At 41.5% G+C, this 19,743-nt stretch overlaps 1 protein-coding gene across 4 annotated transcripts in view; it reads left to right on the forward strand.

The window, feature by feature from the left end:
- WDR25 (WD repeat domain 25) overlaps positions 1 to 19,743 on the forward strand; it is a 111,305-nt gene that overhangs the window by 66,809 nt on the left and 24,753 nt on the right. For 3 of the 4 annotated variants that reach the window (XM_020793588.3, XM_078383785.1, XM_078383784.1), the window contains exon 4: positions 15,177 to 15,307. In XM_020793588.3, the coding sequence (XP_020649247.3) occupies positions 15,177 to 15,307 (131 nt within the window). Of the gene's footprint in view, positions 1 to 1,846; positions 2,364 to 15,176; positions 15,308 to 19,743 lie in introns of those variants that run through there. The other variant, XM_072986671.2, reaches the window with a different exon arrangement.

Here is a 19,743-nt window from a genome sequence, read left to right on the forward strand (position 1 = left end):
TTCATTGGGTCACCGTAAATTGGAGGTGCCTTGATGACACATAACAACAATAATGCAAAGCTTATGCATTCATCGACAAACAAATAATCTCTGGTGTTTATGGGATTTACAGAGCTGCTCCTTGAAATAGACAGAAGGAAAATGGAACCAGTAAGGAAAAGCATGTTAAGTGACTTTTAATTGCTTGGATTATTTAATGTGGGCTGCCTTTGAAGAGTGTTCAGAAACATTGACTATAGTGCAAAATGCTGCAGCAGACTGTTGGTCAGAGTTACTTTTGGGAAAAATCCAATTCTCTGTTATTTATTTACTTAAAATATTTTTACTCTGCCTTTTTCCTTTAAAAGGACCCGAGGTAGCTTATATTATGAAAAGACAATATTTACAAGATAAAGACAGTAAGTATATGAATATTAAAAAGAATCAAACAGTACCATACTAAAAATAGTAAACAAAATCAACGCCAAACAGATTCAAAGCAACAAGGCACAAAACTCCATTTAAAACCCCCGCCCAGACAACCAGTCACTTAGGGAAAGCCCTAGTTTACAATCTGACTGGAGCATTTTTGACCTGTGAAATTTCTGAACACTCTCCAGAGGTAGCCCCATGTAGAATGTGTTATAGCAATCCAGCCAGGATGTAACTAAGGCTCAGGGGCAAAGCCATGAGCACCCTCAAGCTTCACGCCTGTGTTTTCAGAGGGAGTGTAAGCCCATCCAGCACAGGCTGCAGCGCTATTATTTGATTTTCCTTTTTAATGACCAGGAGCACCTCTGTCTTCTCTGGATTAAGTTAATAATGCTTCAAACTGTTTCCAAGCCCACTTTGAAGTGCTGGTTATGATTCATAAAGGCATATATGATTTAGGTCCTGGCTATATGAAGGGTTGTATCTCCTCAAATGAGCCTTCTTAGGTCTTAAGATCTTCAGGAGCGGCCCTTCTGTTAGTCATTTTTATCCACCCTGCTGCTTTGTCTATGAACCAGGCTGATGTCAAGGTTAGGCATAGATGACCCCGCTGTCAAATCTTGGAAAAACCAAGGTATTATTGCTATCACTGCCTGTTTATGTGCCTCACTCAGCATGCAAGCAGGAACTGAAGTAAGATGACAGAGCTGTATTCTTCAGCTATCGTGTACAGATACTGTTGTTCTGGGCAGCAGGATGGATTGGCATGAGAAGGAGGAGGAGGAGAAGGCCGGCAACCTCAGGACAAAAAGCTGATCTCACAGCTATAAATACTCAACTATCCCACAAACTGCACCAGAGCACAGAGTTCTGACTCCTGTCCTCTGAAGATGACGGCCACAGAGACTGGCGAAACGTTAGGAAGAAAAGTCTTAAGAACATGGCCAAACAGCCAAAAATAAATAAATAAATAAATAAATAAATAAATAAATAAATAAATAAATAAATAAATAAATACACCCCCCCCCCAAAAACGAAAAAACCTACAACATCCATCGGATCCCGGCCGTGAAAGCCTTCGAGAATACATATCAAAATCTGTGTCTCCAGGTGTAGGGGCTGGTCAGAATGAACTGATGGTGCTTTAAAAAAAATGTTTAATATACAGTGGTGCCTCGCTTTACGAGCGCCTCGTATAGCGATGAATTCGCATAGCGATCCCTTTTCCGGGATCGCTAATGCGAAGGCATCGCGTCGGCCCCTATGGCCGAAATTCGCATAGCGAAGATCGGTAAGCGTTTCGCTTACTGACCTTTGCTTTGCGACCCGCGGATCAGCTGTTCGGTGGGTCCAAAATGGCCGCCGGAACAGCCGAAATGGCCGCGGGCAGCGTTTTCGCGCCCTTGGTAAGCGAGGGGAGGGCGCGAAAACGCTGTGCGTGGCCATTTCGGCTGTTCCGGCGGCCATTTTGGACCCGCTGAACAGCTGATCCACGGTCTCGCTATGGCCGAAATGCGTTTTCGCGCCCTCTCCTCGCTTACCAAGGGCACGAAAATGGCTGCCGGACCCGGAAAACATTGCTGTACAGTGAGTTTTTGACCATTTGGAACGCATTAAACGATGTTTAATGCGTTCCAGTGGCTTTTTTTGATCCGTACAGCGATGTTTTCGCATAGCGAAGGTTAATCCGGAACGAATTAACCTCGCTATGCGAGGCACCACTGTATTTTAGTAAGTGCCATTGCAGTGTAAGATATGTTAAAATGTTCAAACAGTTTTTATTTTTGTATGTCTGATGTTTTTTAATAGTGCAGAAGAAATTTGGAGTGGAGCTTGAAAAAGTAATTTCTGGACTAAAACATCCAAAATTTCGCACGCAACGTGGCCAGGAGCCATGGTAGTTGTGGAATTCCGAAAGCAGCAACCCAGCAGGTCACTTTCCAAGCTCAGAGGTGAAGTGACCAACAAAGATTCTGATACTAGGTTTCTTTATATTCTGCTCTTCCTCTCAGCAATTTACCTGTGGTTTGTTCCCTCATCTAGACATTGCCTTAGGCTACACATTTCTTAGCCTCAGCAGTTGAACTTTTCTTATTCATATGCCTGCAAACCATTCTCTGTTTGTAACAAAAAGCAGGTTTCCCATAGGAGGCTGTTACAGTGATGAAAGAAATTTTCCACCTTTGGGAGTAAATGCATTGCAAAAGAAGCAAGATGAATGACTTATTTGCAGGCTCTTCTGGGGTGCATCTGAACTTTCTGTATGCTGGGGCTTAGCTTGATCATATATTTGTTGTTTGGATAATGAGAGCTATAATATTATGCTAACAGAGTAATTTCATTATTGGGGATTACTTTTTCCAATCCTTAATCTTCAGTTAATTGTCAGTTATCCTGAAACCAGAGTTTTGTGCTCAGATGAGATTTTGGAACCAGGGAAACACCATTTTGCGCACAGACTTGGGGGAGATGACATGAATGAATATGCCCTGATTAATTACTGTAAGAAAGCCTTAAGCAAAGTCCAACACAGCAAACTGATGCAGTTGTTGGCAAACAAAGGATGACTGTATCCAAGAGATGTTCATATAATTGGCAACCTATTTTGGTTGCAAAAGTTACAGTGGAAACTGAAGATGAGGTGATGGAAGATATAGAGGTATGGAGAAAAGTAGAACAAGCATGTTTACTGTCACTGCTGCTTTTCATTTTGTATTTTCTGAACATTTTTAGAGAAGTGCTTGCTGATTTAAATAATAATAATATCATTGCCAGTGGCAATTTTATTAGCAACATCTGAGATGCAGATACACTATTACTAGCTGACAATTTAGGTGGTTTGTAAGGGATACACAGAAAAGTTACAGAACTACCATATTTTTCCGTGTATAAGACACCCCTATGTATAAGACACCCCCCACATTTCTAACCCAAAATTAAGAAATCGAAGTGGGGCTTAGCAAATGTAGGGTAAAAAGGATCAAAGTGCTGCAGGATGGATTTGATCCATGCTTTCTCCCTTTGTGCTAAGCCCCACATGTCTTAGCAAAAGGAGGGGGAGAGGGATCAAAGCAATTCCACGACTGCACAATTATTTTGATCCCTTTCCCTCTTATACAGCCACGGGATTGCTTTGATCCTTCCTCCCTCCTTTTGCTAAGCCCATGGGACTTAGCAAGCAGAGGGGAAAGAAGGGATCAAAGCGATCCTGTAGCACTTTGATCCCTGCTTTCCTTTTGCTAAGGCTTAGCAAGTAGAGGGGAAAGCAGGGATCAAAGCCCTGCAGGATCACCTTGATCCCTGCTTTCCCCTCCACTTGTTTTATCCTCAGCTTTCTTCCGTGTATAAGATGACCCTCAATTTTTAGTCTAAGGATTTTAGACAAAAGTATAGTCTTATACATGGAAAAATATGTTAATTAACACATGCCAGTAACCTTCTGAGTAGGAACAGGATTTTTATATTTTTAGCGATAAAACCCAGAAATCTTCTGGAGTTGGTCCAGCTAAAATTCTGGGATCTTTAGCCCTACCCCAAAAGCAACCTCAGGTGTCTGATATAACTCACAGCTGGTTCATAAATGAGGGGGAAATCCCTCCGTTTCTAGGCAGAAAAACTGGCTGGCAAGGACTAAGCTCTGTGATGCTGCAAAACATTAGTGATCCTGTAGTTTCCTGAGACGTACCCTGTGCAGAACATAATGGACAGCGAGACTGTCAATTTTTTTTTCTTATTTATGCACCAGTTGTGAATTACCCCGTATTTTTTGCTCCATAAGACGCACCTCTCCATAAGACGCACCAAATTTTTAGGAGAAGAAAACAGGAAAAAATAATCTGTTTTCTTCACTCCATAAGACACACAGACTTTCCACCCCCCTGTTTTGTGGGGAAAAAGTGCGTCTTATAGTGCGAAAAATACGGTATATCAAATACCCAAGAAGGCTTTTTTGGGGAGTCTGAAGCCTTTCACATTATAGAGATTTCCTCCAAAATCCATATCATCAGGTTCTGCAGCAGTTCTCTGGAGGATGAGCAGTCTTCATTGTGATTTCTCATGGATTATTTGACAGTCCGTTTACATGTGTTCCTAAGAGTAGAAGAAGAACTGCAGTGAATCAGTCTGAAGACCAACACAGTGGCCAGCCAAACTTCCCTGGTATGCTCAAGTAGACTTCCGTCCCTATTCTTTTAACTGCAGCTAGCATTCTGAAGCACATTGCCTCTGATTCTGTGGGTAGCAAATAATCATTATGATGAGTAGCAACTGATAGTTTTAATCTCCCTGAATTTATCCAGAAGAACTTCTCTTCAAAAGGGCCTTATTAATAATAAAGCACTACAGTATTATACTTTTGTGATTAGAGTAAGGAAAGTGACCGGTTGTTTGTCACTAGATACTTCATGCTCTGGAAAGACACTTACCTTTTGACTTTGGAAAATGTCTGTACTCACCACAGGACACCAGCTGTTTCATGCTGTTGAAGTGTATTAAAATAACAATTGCTCTTTCCTGACAACTATAAATAATGGCAGGGGAGCAAATGAAGCATGTTATGAATTCGAACAAGGAGAAGAAATAATGAATACCTAGTCTGTTCAAAATGATTTAGGCAAGTCAACAGCCCCCTTTGAACCAAGCTTTATGTGTTCACAAATGGGAATATTAAAAGATGAGGGGCGTTTCTCTGTTTTAACGCATGCTCATTATTTACTTATATATTAGATGGATTCAGGTCTTAATCACGATAGCATTATGATAGATTCTTCCTTGTCTACCTGAGGATCATTGTGCCATAAAAAGTAGTGAAGAGGAGGGTGGAAACACATAAGAAGTATGAACTGAGGCTGCCATAAATTAGAAACAGTTCCCATCCTGGTCCATTAATATACATTTGTAGAAAAGCAAGGTTTTCTCATACACAAGAAAAATTCGTAGCGTATATCGTTCATCAGAATATACAAGGCCATGAAACTTGTGAAAATGCATTTGCTTTCACACCTTGGTGTGAACTATTTATTGACATCATTAATTTAATAAATATAACAGCAGTGAACAGGAGGTAAAATTCAAGTCCTTGTAGTTGAGTTTCCTGTGGCATTAATTTATAGCTCTGGAAGAGTTGTTTACAAAGATGATAGGTATTAAGCCCCAGGATGTTATGAAGATTACCACATACAATTAAATTTAAAAAGGAGTGTAACCACGGGAACAGACAGTGCCTTACTTTGGCGGGTACACAGATTCTTATTTGCTTTAAGAGCAAAATTCAATATCATCTCCCAACCAAGTCCTAAGCCAGCTACAAAATATGTTTTAATCTGTGGAGATTTGCTAATCAATGTAGCACATGCATTATGATTTTCTTAAAGCCCTAACAATTGGAAGAAAGACTAGTGGTTTCAGTTGAATCAAACTGCTGCTTACAGTAGTGGTTGACATACATGACACATTATCCACTGGTGTTTGTTGTGTTTATTTGCATAATTCACATAATGGTTGTCTCTAATGTGTAACGTTGACCTGAGCTACATTAATACTGAGGTTGGCAGACTTATGTGGCACCCAAGTCATTCCATTAGTGTGACTTTGACTGAAAAAGCAGCTGAGATCTGCTACTGCAGAGCTGCCTGTTAGTTTGGTAGCCCCACTTTCCACTCAGTAGCCCCCTTTCCAAGCTTGCTGTCATCAGCGCTGTTGTCACTTTTGATGCTGTTGGTTTTGTTCTATTTTTCTTCCTTTTGCTTTTTTTGGGCATCATTTGTAATTTCCTTTCCTCTTTCTCCTTCTGCTGTTCCTGTTAATGGTTTTCCCTCCCCAAACTGAAGCTTCTTTTGTATTTTCTTAATTAGAAGGGATACTTTCTCTTTCTTGCATTGCAGCTTCCAGAATTTAGGGGTGCTCTCGGAGTTGCAGTCAAAAGAGAAACCTTTTCCTACTTCTGATTCTCTGCATAGACAATCTAAGATTTTATTTTGGTCCCCTACTTCCTTCTAGTTCTTCTAGACTAATGGCTGTCTGCAAGATAAGATTCTCAATAATAATATTCCTCATGTGTTGTCAAGTTAATTCTGGCTTATGGCAAACCTTTTCAGGGTTTTCTAAGTAGAGGATATTTAGAATTGGTTTACTATTTTCTTATTCTGGTGGTGCCCAGGACAGGCTGATGCTACACACAGAAAGTACAGTGGGGAACTGAACTCCCAACCTCCAGCTCTGCAGCCAGATACCTAAACCACTGGGCTATCCATCCAGCTTAAAATTCTGAATGATGCCTTTACTATAAATAGGGACGAACAAAAGTACTAGTAGACTCTTGTATATGATGAAGTGGACTTGTCCACAAAAACCCACAGTAAAAAAATATGTAAGTTAGTCTTTAAGGTGCCACCATGTTTTTTTTCTTTTCTTTTTCTATTTTCCTTTTACCTATAATGGTTGCCCAGTTATCCCTTCTATAACTAGCAAGCCCCTGTAATGCACCCTTCCTCCAGCAATGCTAAGCCATTTGTATTAAAAAAAATAAATTATTCTCCTGTGGCAAGGAGATTCCACCTCCATCTCTTACGTGGACATTAATGTGGTGCTGACAATCTCAAGAAGCCCTCAAAACATACAGCTGCTTTGTTTCCATTCCTTTGTGTAAATGACTCATTTACTTTATTCTTTCACACCCAGCTGTTGACAATAGTTTTCTATCCTTAATACTGTATATCTCAAATTGAATCTTTGGTGCATCTCATCAAATCCTGCTGAATATATTTTCAGCTTTCCAGGATGAGCTTGTGCTGGGGAGTATACCTTTGTTAGTGTACCACACTCAAAAACTTTGATTGCCAGAATCCTGTAGATCAGTGGTCTTCAACCTTGGGCCTCCAGATGTTCTTGGACTTCAACTCCCAGAAATCCTGGCCAGCAGAGGTAGTGGTGAAGGTTTCTGGGAGTTGTAGTCCAAGAACATCTGGAGGCCCAAGGTTGGGGACCACTGCTGTAGATGATTTATGGGTCTGAAAGTGAAACCATCTAACTCACTGCAGCAAACTGCCACTAATTGTAAAGAGGTTTGGCATATTACTAGGTGCACACCTAGTGCATAATTGGGCACATGTCTCATTGCATAATCATGTTGGCTGAACATAATCTTTGTATTTATTCCCTTACAGTTTACTCTGCATGCATCTCTCTCTCTGTCTCTGTCTCTGTCTCTCTCCCTCTCCCTCCCTCCCCCCCCCCGGCCTCTGAAACATAGAAAAATTGGGACTTGTAAGATATTTCTCCCAACAGTGTTAAATAAATATGTCTGTCTGATAACACAACCAACATATTTGTAAAATAATAACACAACCTTCATTTTTGCATTTGTATGGATATATGTTTTAAATATAGACAAAGAGAATGTGGTAGTCATAGTATATCTTGACTTCAGCAAAGCTTTTGACAAAGTGCCCCATGATATCCTGATTAGCAAGCTAACTAGGTGTGGGCTGGATAGATCAAGTATCAGGTGGATACACAATTGGCTACAGAATTGTACTCATTGGGTGATGATTACTTGCTCCTTTTCCAACTGGGAGGAGGTAACAAGTAGGGTACCCCAAGGCTCAGTCTTGGGTCCAGTGGTTGTCAGCATTTTTATTAATGATTTGGATGAGGGAGTGCAGGGAATGCTTGTCAGATTTGCGGATGACACAAATTGGGTGGAATAGCTAATACCCTAGAAGACGGAAACAAAATTCAAAATGATCCTGATAGGCTGGAGCATTGAGCAGAAGACAACAGAATGAAATTAAACAGATAAGTGCAAAGTACTGCACCTCGGAAAAAGAAATCAAATGCACGGTTACAAGATGTGGGGGATACCTTTCTCTACTAGCAAGAAGGGTCTTGGAATTGTCATAGATCATAAGCTGAATATGAGCCAGCAGTTTGATGTGGCTACAAAAAACCACAAATGCTATTTTAGGCTGCATTAATAGAAATATAGTTACCAAATTTAGTTTCCCCCTATTCAGCACTGGTTAGGCCTCACCTTGGTTATTGTGTCCAATTTGGGACACCACAATTCAAGAAGGATGCTGACAAAGTGGAACAAGTTTAGAGGAGGCCAACAAGGATGATAAGGGGGCTGGAAACCAAGACTTATGAGGAAAGATTGAAAGAACTGGGCACGTTTAGCTTTGAATAAAGAAGACAAATGGTGATATGATAAAACCTTTCAGATACTTGAAATACTGTCATACAGAGAAGGGGCAGGATCTGTTCTTGATCATCCCAGAGTGCAGGACAAACAACAATGGGTTCCAAGTTACATGAAGCCAGATTTGGTTGAATATGAGAAAAAAAAAACTCCTAACTGTTAGAGCACTGCAACAGTGGAACCAATTGCCTTGAGAGGTAGTGATTGCGCCAACAGTTGGAGGCATTTGAGAGAAACTTAGACAACCACCCGGTAGATATCCTTTGATTTGTATTCCTGCATCTAGAAGGGGGTTGGACCTGATGGCCTTGTAGGCCCCTTTCAACTTCACTATTCTCTGATCCTATGCTTTGATGCTTGTATTTGGACTCAAGGTGGCTTACATCATTTGAAGACAATATTTAAAGAGGTGGGGCTTCATCTCAGTGAGATCGGTGGGGTTTCAGGAGGCTCCTGAAACTGACCGAGACCACAAGTTTTCAACCCCTCCAAACTTGAGGGTGGGAAGGATTTTTACTAGGAGAAGTGAAAGTCTGAAGCAACAGAATCTGACTGAGAAGGAAGGAAGACCAGGGGATGCCTGGATTGGCCTCTCTTTGAAGTCTTTTTTTCCTCCTTAAAGCAGAAATTGAGTGGTGTCATCTTGGCACAAAGCTGTGAATGCCCCAAGACACAGAGAGGAAAAGTACAGAAGGATTTTGGAAAAATAACCTTGACCAAACTTGAAGTAAGTGATTTGTTTTACATATGGAACTGCTAAGGACCTAAACAATGAAGAGACTGGGTGTAATCTGTCAGACAAAGTGACTAGACCTATATATGGCCAGACTGGCGGACATTTCTCTTTCCTCTTCATCTGAGGTTTGGCTGAGAGAAACAAAAAGAAAGGAGGAGGAAGGGGGAGGTAGAAAAAACAACTTTGCTTCTATTGCTGCAATAAAACTCGCTCCTGCAGGACAATATAACTATAAACTACTGATGAATTGAAATCTGTGAAGCAGTCAGAAACAGTTTTGGGAAGTGCCCTTCTTCCTGTCAGCCTTCTGCCCTAAGCTACTATTGCGAATAACTATTGTAGTTTCTACCTGCTGGAAAGAAATCCAGATAATACCTCCAATTATGGGACAACAAGACATGCTCAAGAATATTCAAAACATTATACTTAATGGAATGCACCAGATGAAAGGAGAGATGGATCAGTTGTCTGAACAAATTAAAGATGTGGGAACACAAATGGAAGTTACAGTGAAGATGGAGAAAGAAGTAAAAGTACAACAGGGAATCAATTTTTTAAAACCACAAAGAGACAGACAGACAATTTTATTCTTAAACCCCAGAAGGTTCTAGAAGAAAAAGGTGAAGATACAATGCGGTGGAGAGCCAATTTGTTAATCCACTTTATGGCGATGTCAATAGTGGAAGTGCAGCAAATGGCGGTTTACTAAGAACTTTGAGATGATGGAAAACATGCTGTGGCAGATGTACCTGGATTGGATGAAGAAGCCCTTGAGAATGGGTGCGTGGTCTATGAGATGGAAAATGAAAGACCATATGATAAGAGGGGCACAAAATATTGGTTAGAATATGGAGATAGAGTAGTGGAAATAAACGTTAAATCTAAGAAGGTATTTTGTGGTGAAAGAATATATTTATTTATTTACAATATTTTTTTTTCATTTACAGTATTTTTAGCCGCACCATTGCCAGTGGCTTCTGGGTGGCGTACAACATTAAAACTTAAAAACATTAAAAACATTTTCAAAGACAATATAAAATAGCATATATATATATATATAAATAATTAAAACATTAAAATTAATAAGTCCTGCTGCTCATATGGCCAGCTAGGGAATATTGTTTAATTAAAATGCTGGCTAAACAGAAAGGTCTTTGCCTGGCGTCGAAAAGCCAAGAGTGTTGGAGCCAGGCGGATCTCTCTAGGGAGGGCATTCCAAAGTTGGGGGGCAACAACCGAGAAGGCCCTGTTTTGACATGCCATCCCCCTCACCTCTTTCAGGGATGGCACCTTCAGAAGGGCCTCCTGGCCTGATCTTAGAGGACGGGCAGGCTCATATGGAAGAAGGCGGTCCTTTAGGTAACCACGTCCTAAGCCGTTTAGGGTTTTATATGTCAGAGTAAGCACTTTGAATTGGGCCCGAGCAGCAACCGGCAGCCAGTGTAAATTTTTCAGAACTGGCGTGATATCAGTCCGTGCGGCGGCACCACTTACCAGACGCTCAGCCAAGTTCTGTGCCAGTTGCAGTCGTCGGACCATCTTCAAAGGCTGCCCCACGTATAGCGCATTGCAGTAGTCCAGTCTGGTTGTTACCAGTGCATGAGTGACTGCTGCCAGGCTCCGCTCATCCAGGTAAGGGCGAAGTTGATATATTCTCTGCAGCTGTAAGAAGGCACCCCTGGACACCGAGTCCACCTGGGCTTCCAAGGTCAGACTGGGGTCAAGGAGCACCCCCAAGCTGCGGACCCTGTTCTTTAGGGAGAGTGTAATCCCATCTAAGGTAGGGAAATGGCCCTTTAACCTATCTGGTGGGGCACCTACCAGCAGCACTTCAGACTTGTCTGGATTGAGCCTCAATTTATTGACCCTCATCCAGACCATTATCGAGTCCAGGCACGAGTTCAGAACGGTGAGCGCCACACCTGGATTGGTAGAGAATGAGAGGTAGAGCTGGGTGTCGTCAGCATATTGCTGACTCCTCAGCCCAAACCTCCTAACGACCTCCCCCAGCGGTTTCATGTAGATATTGAACAGCATGGGGGACAGTATAGAGCCCTGAGGAACCCCATGACGCAACCGCCATGGGTCAAAGCTACTGTCCCCAGCACCACCTTCTGGACTCGATCAGCTGGGTAGGAACAGAACCACTGTAAAACAGTGCCTCCGATTCCCATCCCAGCCAGTCTGTCCAGAAGGACACCATGGTCGATGGTGTTGAAAGGCGCTGAGAGGTCCAGGAGAATCAACAGGGATGACCCCTGTCTTTCTCCCGGCAAAGGTCATCAAACAGGGCGACCAAGGCATAACCCGGCCTGAAACCCGATTGAAATGGATCTAGATAATCCGTTTCATCCAGGAGAGCCTGGAGCTACTCAGCCACCACACATTCCAACACCTTGCCCAGAAAAGGGAGGTTTGCTATTGGACGATAGTTGTTCACTAGACCTGGATCCAGATTAGGTTTTTTTAGGAGTGGGCAAATCACTGCCTCCTTTAATGGGGCAGGAACCACTCCCTCTCTTAACGAGGAGTTGATGACCTCCAGGATCCAGGTGCAAACTCCCCTGGCAGATTTCTTTATTAGCCATGATGGGCAAGGGTCGAGTTCTGTAGTGGTGGCACGAACCGATCCAAGCACCACATCCTCAGGTCGCAACAACTGAAACTCATCCAATAAATTATGACATAAGTCTGGAGCACTGGACACAACCATGGCCTCTGCATCAACAATGGAGTCCAAATCTTTGCGAATCTGAGCAATTTTTCCCTCAAAGTGTGTAACAAATTTGTTACAGAGAGCCACTGAGGAGTCCAGGACCTCCACCAAACCATTAGGTTGAAGAAGGTCCCGGACCTTTTATATGATAAAATAAACACAAATTAATGGTTATAACAGTGATTTAGAGCAATAGAGCAATTTAGAACAATAGATATAAGATGGCAGAATGCTTATAAAACTAGCATAACATAAAGATAAAAAGAAAGAGAAAGTCCAAGAAAATGGAAGATTAATAATGATAAATATGATGGAAAATTGTTATAATGTTTTTCACTCGTATGATTTCCATCTTCAATACAATTGTATAAGCAGATGTAACAATAGTTTTTGCTCTCTGGAATTTTACCCTTTCTTACCCTTCCCCCCCTCTTGTCTGGCCCCCTATTTGTACCATGACCTCTGTCCTATCAAAATGAATAAAAATATATTTTTTAAAAAGACAGTATTTAAAGCTAAAAACAATGATTATACAAAGGCAGCTTACATAATTAAAGACAATATTTAAAGCTATATATGAATATATATATAGAGAGAGAGACACTACTGTATATATGATGTAGCTTTAAATATGTATATATTATCTATTACATCACACAAACACATATATAGATATATAGATAAAATGGTGGGTAGGACTCAAACGACCTGGGTTCAGATCCCCAGCTGACACTCATTGGGAGATGACACTAGTAAAACCATTTCTCAAATATCTCACATACCATTAAAAACTCCTATGAGGTGGGATGTCTCTTGATAGTACATAACAATAACAAGGTGTAAACAAGTGTATACAGTTTTGCAAGTCAGCATCTTCTTTTGTTCTCCTATTTCAGTGGTTCCAAACCTTGGGTCCCCAGATGTTCTTGGACTAAAATTCCCAGAAGCCTTCACCACTAGTTGTGCTGACAAGGATTTCTGGGAGTTGCAGTTCAAGAACATCTGAGGATCCCAGGTTGGGAATCACTGGCCTATCTGATAACACAAGTTGTGCTATTTGCTGATGTATAAATGGCCACCTGCCTATTTTTTTTCATGTTTTATGAGACATTTAAGGAGTGAGTTTGCTAGTGTCAACTCCCTGCCCCAGAGAGTTTCCAGGACAGATTGGAAATTTGTACTCGGAGTTAGTTGTCTTATGACTTTATCAAAAGGCTCATAGAAAGACACTTGTCTTTTGATAGCAATAGCAAGTTGGCTTGCATAAATGGGAGTGTGTTGGGAGAGGGAGTATAGGAGTGGGGAGAAGATTGTGTTTCACATCAAGCAGCAAAAAGGCACTGTAGTTTTTGACGGCTCAACATCAGACCCCTTTGACATCCGAAGCGGAGTGAAACAGGGCTGTGTCCTCGCACCAACACTTTTTGGGATCTTTTTTGCTGTAATGCTGAAGCATGCCTTTGGAACTGCAACCGAGGGTGTCTATCTCCGGACTAGATCAGACGGAAAGCTCTTTAATCTCTCTAGATTGAGAGCGAAGACCAAAGTCCAACTGAAATGCATGCGGGACTTCCTCTTCGCAGATGATGCAGCCATCGTTGCCCACTCTGCTGAAGACCTCCAACAACTCATGAATCGTTTCAGCAAGGCCTGCCAAGACTTTGGACTAACAATCAGCCTGAAGAAAACACAAGTCATGGGCCAGGGCGTGGACTCACCTCCTTCCATTACCATCTCTATACAAGAATTGGAGGTCGTTCATGACTTTGTGTACCTTGGCTCAACCATCTCTGACACCCTGTCTCTGGATGTCGAGCTGGATAAACGCATTGGCAAAGCAGCCACCATGTTCTCTAGACTCACAAAGAGAGTATGGCTCAATAAGAAGCTGACGACACATACAAAGATCCAAGTCTATAGAGCCTGTGTCCTAAGCACACTCCTGTACTGCAGCGAGTCCTGGACCCTTTGTGCACGGCAGGAGAGGAAGCTGAACACGTTCCATATGCGTTGCCTCCGACGGATTTTTGGCATCACCTGGCAGGACAAAGTCCCAAACAGAGTAGTCCTAGAACGAGCTGGAATTTTCAGCATGAATACATTACTGAAACAGCGACGTCTACGTTGGCTTGGGCACGTCGTGAGAATGGCTGATGGTCGGATTCCAAAGGACCTCCTGTATGGAGAATTAGTGCAGGGAAATCGCCCCAGAGGGAGACCACAGCTGCGATACAAGGACGTCTGCAAGCGAGATCTGAAGGCCTTAGGAATAGACCTCAACAGATGGGAAACCCTGACATCTGAGCGTTCAGCCTGGAGGCAGGCACTGCATCATGGCCTCTCCCAATTTGAAGCGACCCTTGCCCAGCAGGCCGAGGCAAAGAGGAAATCACAAAAGCAGCAAAACCAGGGAGCTGGACAGGGGACAGATTGGATTTGTCTTCAGTGTGGAAGGGATTGTCACTCTCGAATTGGCCTCCTCAGCCACACTAGACGCTGTTCCAAGTCCTCCATACAGAGCACGCTACCATAGTCTTTCGAGACTGAAGGATGCCTAACTAATATGTATAATCAAATAAAAAGTTTTTCTTGGACTGTAGCACTTCAGGAAAAAACTGTATAATTTCTCTGTTGCATTTACAGCCTTCCCATTCCTGTGCTGTTTCCCTTGCCTTGCATCCATTTTTGTAGAGCACCAGGCAGACTCATAGAATTATGCAGAAAATATTATTGTTATTTTTACTAACAATGTTCTGATGGATGTACATCATCTGGCTTGTACTCATGTAGAGAAGTCAAGCTAATCAGATATATAAGGTAAATAAAATAAATATTGATGTGACAAAGGTCATTTAAGGTTTTGGTTTACATCTGATTAGCTTGACTTCTCTCTGCATGGGTACAATTTAGAAAGATGTATACTCACAGTGTTGTTTGTCTCTGTATGTTCTGTCTGTCTGTCTATCTATCTATATCATCGGTGTATGGGTATATATATGTAGGGGAAGGTTACATTAAGGAAATAAAGGTTGTGAAACTGTAAATCACTTCTTTCTCCGCCACCCCAGCCCCCATCAAAAATAACTCAAATTCCTTCTCTTCTGTTACCATTTTAGGAACCCAGACGTTTAGCATTACGAATGATTTTCGGATCAGCACCCTGATGTTTCACCCTCTTGATCCTAATATTTTTATTTGTGGTGGATTCAGCCCAGAAGTTAAAGCCTGGGATATGAGGTCTTCCAAGGTAAAAACAAAATTGAAACAAACATTACTTGTTCTTGCTTGATAAGCATCCTAGGGAGAGAGAACACATGTGGGTAAGTAATGATGCTGTTTTGGAGAAGAAAATTGGCATTTTATGTTGAAGCCACATGGGAACATGGTTTTGTCAATCATTCTTGTCCTGTTTTGTAAAAGTAAACAGTCAGATACAATCGCTGATGAATTCACTCTTTAAAATAAAAAAAGAAGGAAGAAGCAAAGAGCACGGACACATTTGAGAAATTTATTCTGCATTTAATTTGGTGTCACTCTACTGCTGGGCAAATTCTGGGACGTGTCATAAGTGTTAAAGAATTAATTTACACCAGTCAAGATTGTTTTTTAAGTAAGGAATTGTCTGGCACAATAATCATCAGGGTTTGTAAAGCTGTCAAAGCTGCTTTGTTATTTTTTTTTCTTCTTCACTTATACACTTTTCATTTTTTGCTTTGTGTTGCACACTTCTAATAAGGCTTAAGTTTGGATCTAACACCAGACAGTTTTGTACTGAAACACCACTGTGGTTATCTGGCCAGAATCCTATTAGTTATTTATGGCAGATTAAAGTATAGTACTATAAATTACAGTGCTGAATTGGTGCTAGTGAATGAGTTGCCATGAGTTGTATTCCTCTGTGCAAAGAAGAATCCAGACAGCAACTTGTTTAATTGCATTTTCCTGTGGTGATTTATGCCACTCTATTTATATTGTCCACATAGTCAAAGCTATGGTTTTTCTAGTAGCGATGTAAGGAAGTGAGAGCTGGACCATAAAGAAAGCGGACCGCTGAAGAATTGATGCTTTTGATTTGTGGTGCTGGAGGAGACTCTTGAGAGTCCCCTGGACTGCAAGGAGAACAAACCTATCCATTTTGAAGGAAATCAACCCTGAGTGCTCACTGGAAAGACAGATCTTGAAACTGAGGCTCCAGTACTTTGGCCATCTGATGAGAAGAGATGACTCCCTGGAAAAGACTCTGATTTGGGGAAAGTGTGAAGGCAAGAGGAGAAGGGGATGACAAAGGATGAGATGGTTGGACAGTGTCATTGAAGCTACCAACATGAATTTGACCCAACTCCGGGAGGCAGTGGAAGATAGGAGGGCCTGGCGTGCTTTGGTCCATGGAGTCACCAAGAGTCAGACACAACAACTAAACAACAACAATTTATATTGGCCTAAATAGCCAATAGAATTCTGGCCAATATGATGAGAGAGTGAAATCTTTGCTTATTTTATTCTTACAGATGAGAACAAAAAACTTCAAACTTTTTCTGCCCTGAAGACAAGAGAGTAAGATTTTTATTTGGCAACTTGTGGAAGTTTATTTTTAAATAAAGTATTGTGCATAAAAAGCTTAAAACCCTGTTTCGATAGATATTTTGGTGAATAAAAACATGTGCAAAGATTTTTCAATATGCTCTGTTAAAAATTGTTCTCAGTCATTCTGTACTAGAGGTCCACAGCCTGGTGCTGGTCTGTGGCCTGAGCCAGACCAGGCTGTGGAGACAGACACCCCCTGCACACACTCCCCACACAGCCCATTTGCGCCTGCATGCGAGTGCATGCGCACGAGTATGCACGTGCCTTCCCCAACCCCCTGCTCCTTTGCACATGGGACGAGTGCGCGCACCCGTGCAAGAGCGCAGGTGCTCCTTCGCGCATGTGCACGTGCACAGTGGGGTACCCCGCCTTCCCCAGCCAGTCCGCGGGGCTAATAAAGTTGGGGACCGCTTTTCTATATGACCAGGATTTACTTATAATATTTTTAGATGTTGGCTTTTGTGGGGAAACCTTCAAGGTAACATTTAAAGCCTATGGCATGTAAAATACAACTAAATAAACCAACATAAAATAATGAAGATAACAATAGTAAAAGCGGTAAAAGAAAATTGGACATTATTCATTTAAAAGCACGCTGAAAGTATGCTTCCAGCGTGGGCATTCAAGTGTTGCGATGCCCATTTAAAAACATCAAGAAGAGTGTTCTTTAGCAGAGCATTCCACAAACATGGAGCCATCACAATATCATTACCAATTTTATAGATATTATTACTGAATTTTTAAACACATCTTTCTGGAGATATCCTGCAGAGATTAACCCCTAAAGACTAAAAAAGCTGCACAACAAACAAGAAATGCATGTATACAATCTGAATGTGCAACATGCAAAATAGGTAAACATTTTCATTTGTAAACAGGATTTAACACCATCATATATTTGTATGTTTTGATACATCTGCTCTTTGTCAGAACAGCTGGTTCCAGATCTTAAGGACATTTTGAACCTGGTTTCTTTTGTGAAACACTGACCTGTTTGAAGTTGTATAGGTTGTATGGAAAGTAAGCAAAGTTGCAAGCTCTGGTGGAATTTTGCATCCCAGAAGAATTCACTCTGTGTCTTAAATAATTAGAATTCTAACGAAGGTTCCCTATTAGCTGCTATGATGAAAAAATAGGCAAACCATGAAACAGCGCCAAATTTATTGCGCTGTTTGGTTGGAACCTTCCTCAGGGACTTATGGGCATTATTTTGTTGGCGCACTGTAGGAGATTGAGATCTGTTGCCTTACTAGAATATTGCAACAAAATAATGTCTGGTTGTATGTCCTTGAGGAAGGTCTTCACTGAAACATGTCAGCCAGTTGACATCTTTATTAAAGTCTCTTGTATAATTTGGCATCATTTTGTGGCTCCCCTCCTTCTTCATCATTGTCCTCTGCTTGTTGGAGTGTTTTTTTTTAATGCAGCTCTCATCTATCTTTCATACTGTGGCCAAAACCTCTAGTGGTACCCCTAATAACACTTTTTATAAAAAGGTGTAGAAATGTTATTGCTAAAGCATCCAACTGCTTCGTGCCTTTGCTGCTTTTCTTCCACACAGGGCATCTGAACAGCCATAAATCATTAGGACTGAATTCCTGCAGCCCAGTAGCTTCTTTCAGCACTGTACAGATCTATTTTCAGATTCTCATTCATTTTCCATCTTTAAATCAGAATTGTGGAAAGCAGTAAGCACATTTTTTTCCTTTCCTTCTCCCACTCCCCCGATTACGTTTGAGATGGTAGGAAGAGAAAAAAATAGTTTTGCCCAGCATTTCATAATTTTGACTATTATTACGAGCTTAATTTGCCCTTAATTGAAAAGAGCCAGGTGGGAATTGCTTCTCAGTTGCCTTGTCATTTCAGTGTGCACAACGTGTTCTTTACTGTAATGTAGGTATTTTAGGTACTGCTTTCTTTTCTGCTCATGATCAAAGCCTTTGTACTTCCCCTTTAATGTAGTAGCTGAGCTATTTTGCTTTGAATTATACTTTAAGTCCTTATTTAAGAGCAATTGGTGGATATGAAGCAAAAACTAACTTTCCTCACTTCCTTCTTTTTTTCCATATTCCATGTGCTACATTCTTTTGTAGTATTTATCAGGACTTTATGTTCAGTTGCCTTCGCTGGCAAACCTCAATTGCTGTAACTACAGGTATGCTAGGAGTTCACAGGCTGGCTTCCAGAAGTGGCCCAAGCTCTTCCTAACTTCGAGTTCTTCCTCATAGGAAGGATGAAAAGTGTCATTGTCTGTGTTGTCCTAGGGTGTGGGTGATCACGGAACAAAGGAAGGCTAATTGCCTTAGAGAAAGAACAAAGGAGTTGACAGCGGGTGTCCGAGCCAGTGGAGCCTATGAATTAGTGACCTACAAAAACTCCTATCATCAACAACTCAGCTCAGCTCTTTCAAGTCCAAGGCTGTGGCTGTAACTTCATTAATTTAAGTCAGTTTGTCATTAACTAAGTCAGTCTGTCAAGGTCAAATGTATGACACACAAAGTGCACAGAGCACTCTAAGATAGTATGGTGGTCCATCACAACTGACATTTATCCCTGAAAGAGTTAATTCCAGTATGAGGTCAGATAACCATTTGAGTCTTATTAGTGTTCATCTGGGTATCAAGATAAAAGTAGTTTCATTGTTTAAATGTGTCATCTCTTCAGAGGATAAAAATAAACCATTGTTTCGCTCATGATGAAGTAGGTCTTTCTAGACGTCCTAGTCATTTTCATTCTACTTTTCCCAAGTGGAGAAAATGAATCCAGACAATATCAGTTTGTCTAATTCTATAAACTGTATTTATCTAATTGCTTCTATGAAATTAGATAAATACATTAGATAAAGCGTGTTGCGCTTGCGGAGGGGCATTGCGCATGCATGTGCGCAAGCGTGACACGCCCACCCGCAAGTGCAGCATGCCTCTCCTCAAGCGCGACACACCCACCATGTGGGCGAGCGGGGGGGGCAGAGATCCGTATCCACGGCCCAGTTCCAGGAAGCCCACGGACTGGCACCAGGCCACATACCGGGGGTTGGGGACCCCTGCTATATAGGATCCAGTAGAATTGCATAATCCATTGGATTATAATGTGTTTTGC

Source organism: Pogona vitticeps, chromosome 1 (genome assembly GCF_051106095.1).
Source record: "Pogona vitticeps strain Pit_001003342236 chromosome 1, PviZW2.1, whole genome shotgun sequence".
Lineage (NCBI taxonomy): Eukaryota > Metazoa > Chordata > Lepidosauria > Squamata > Agamidae > Pogona > Pogona vitticeps.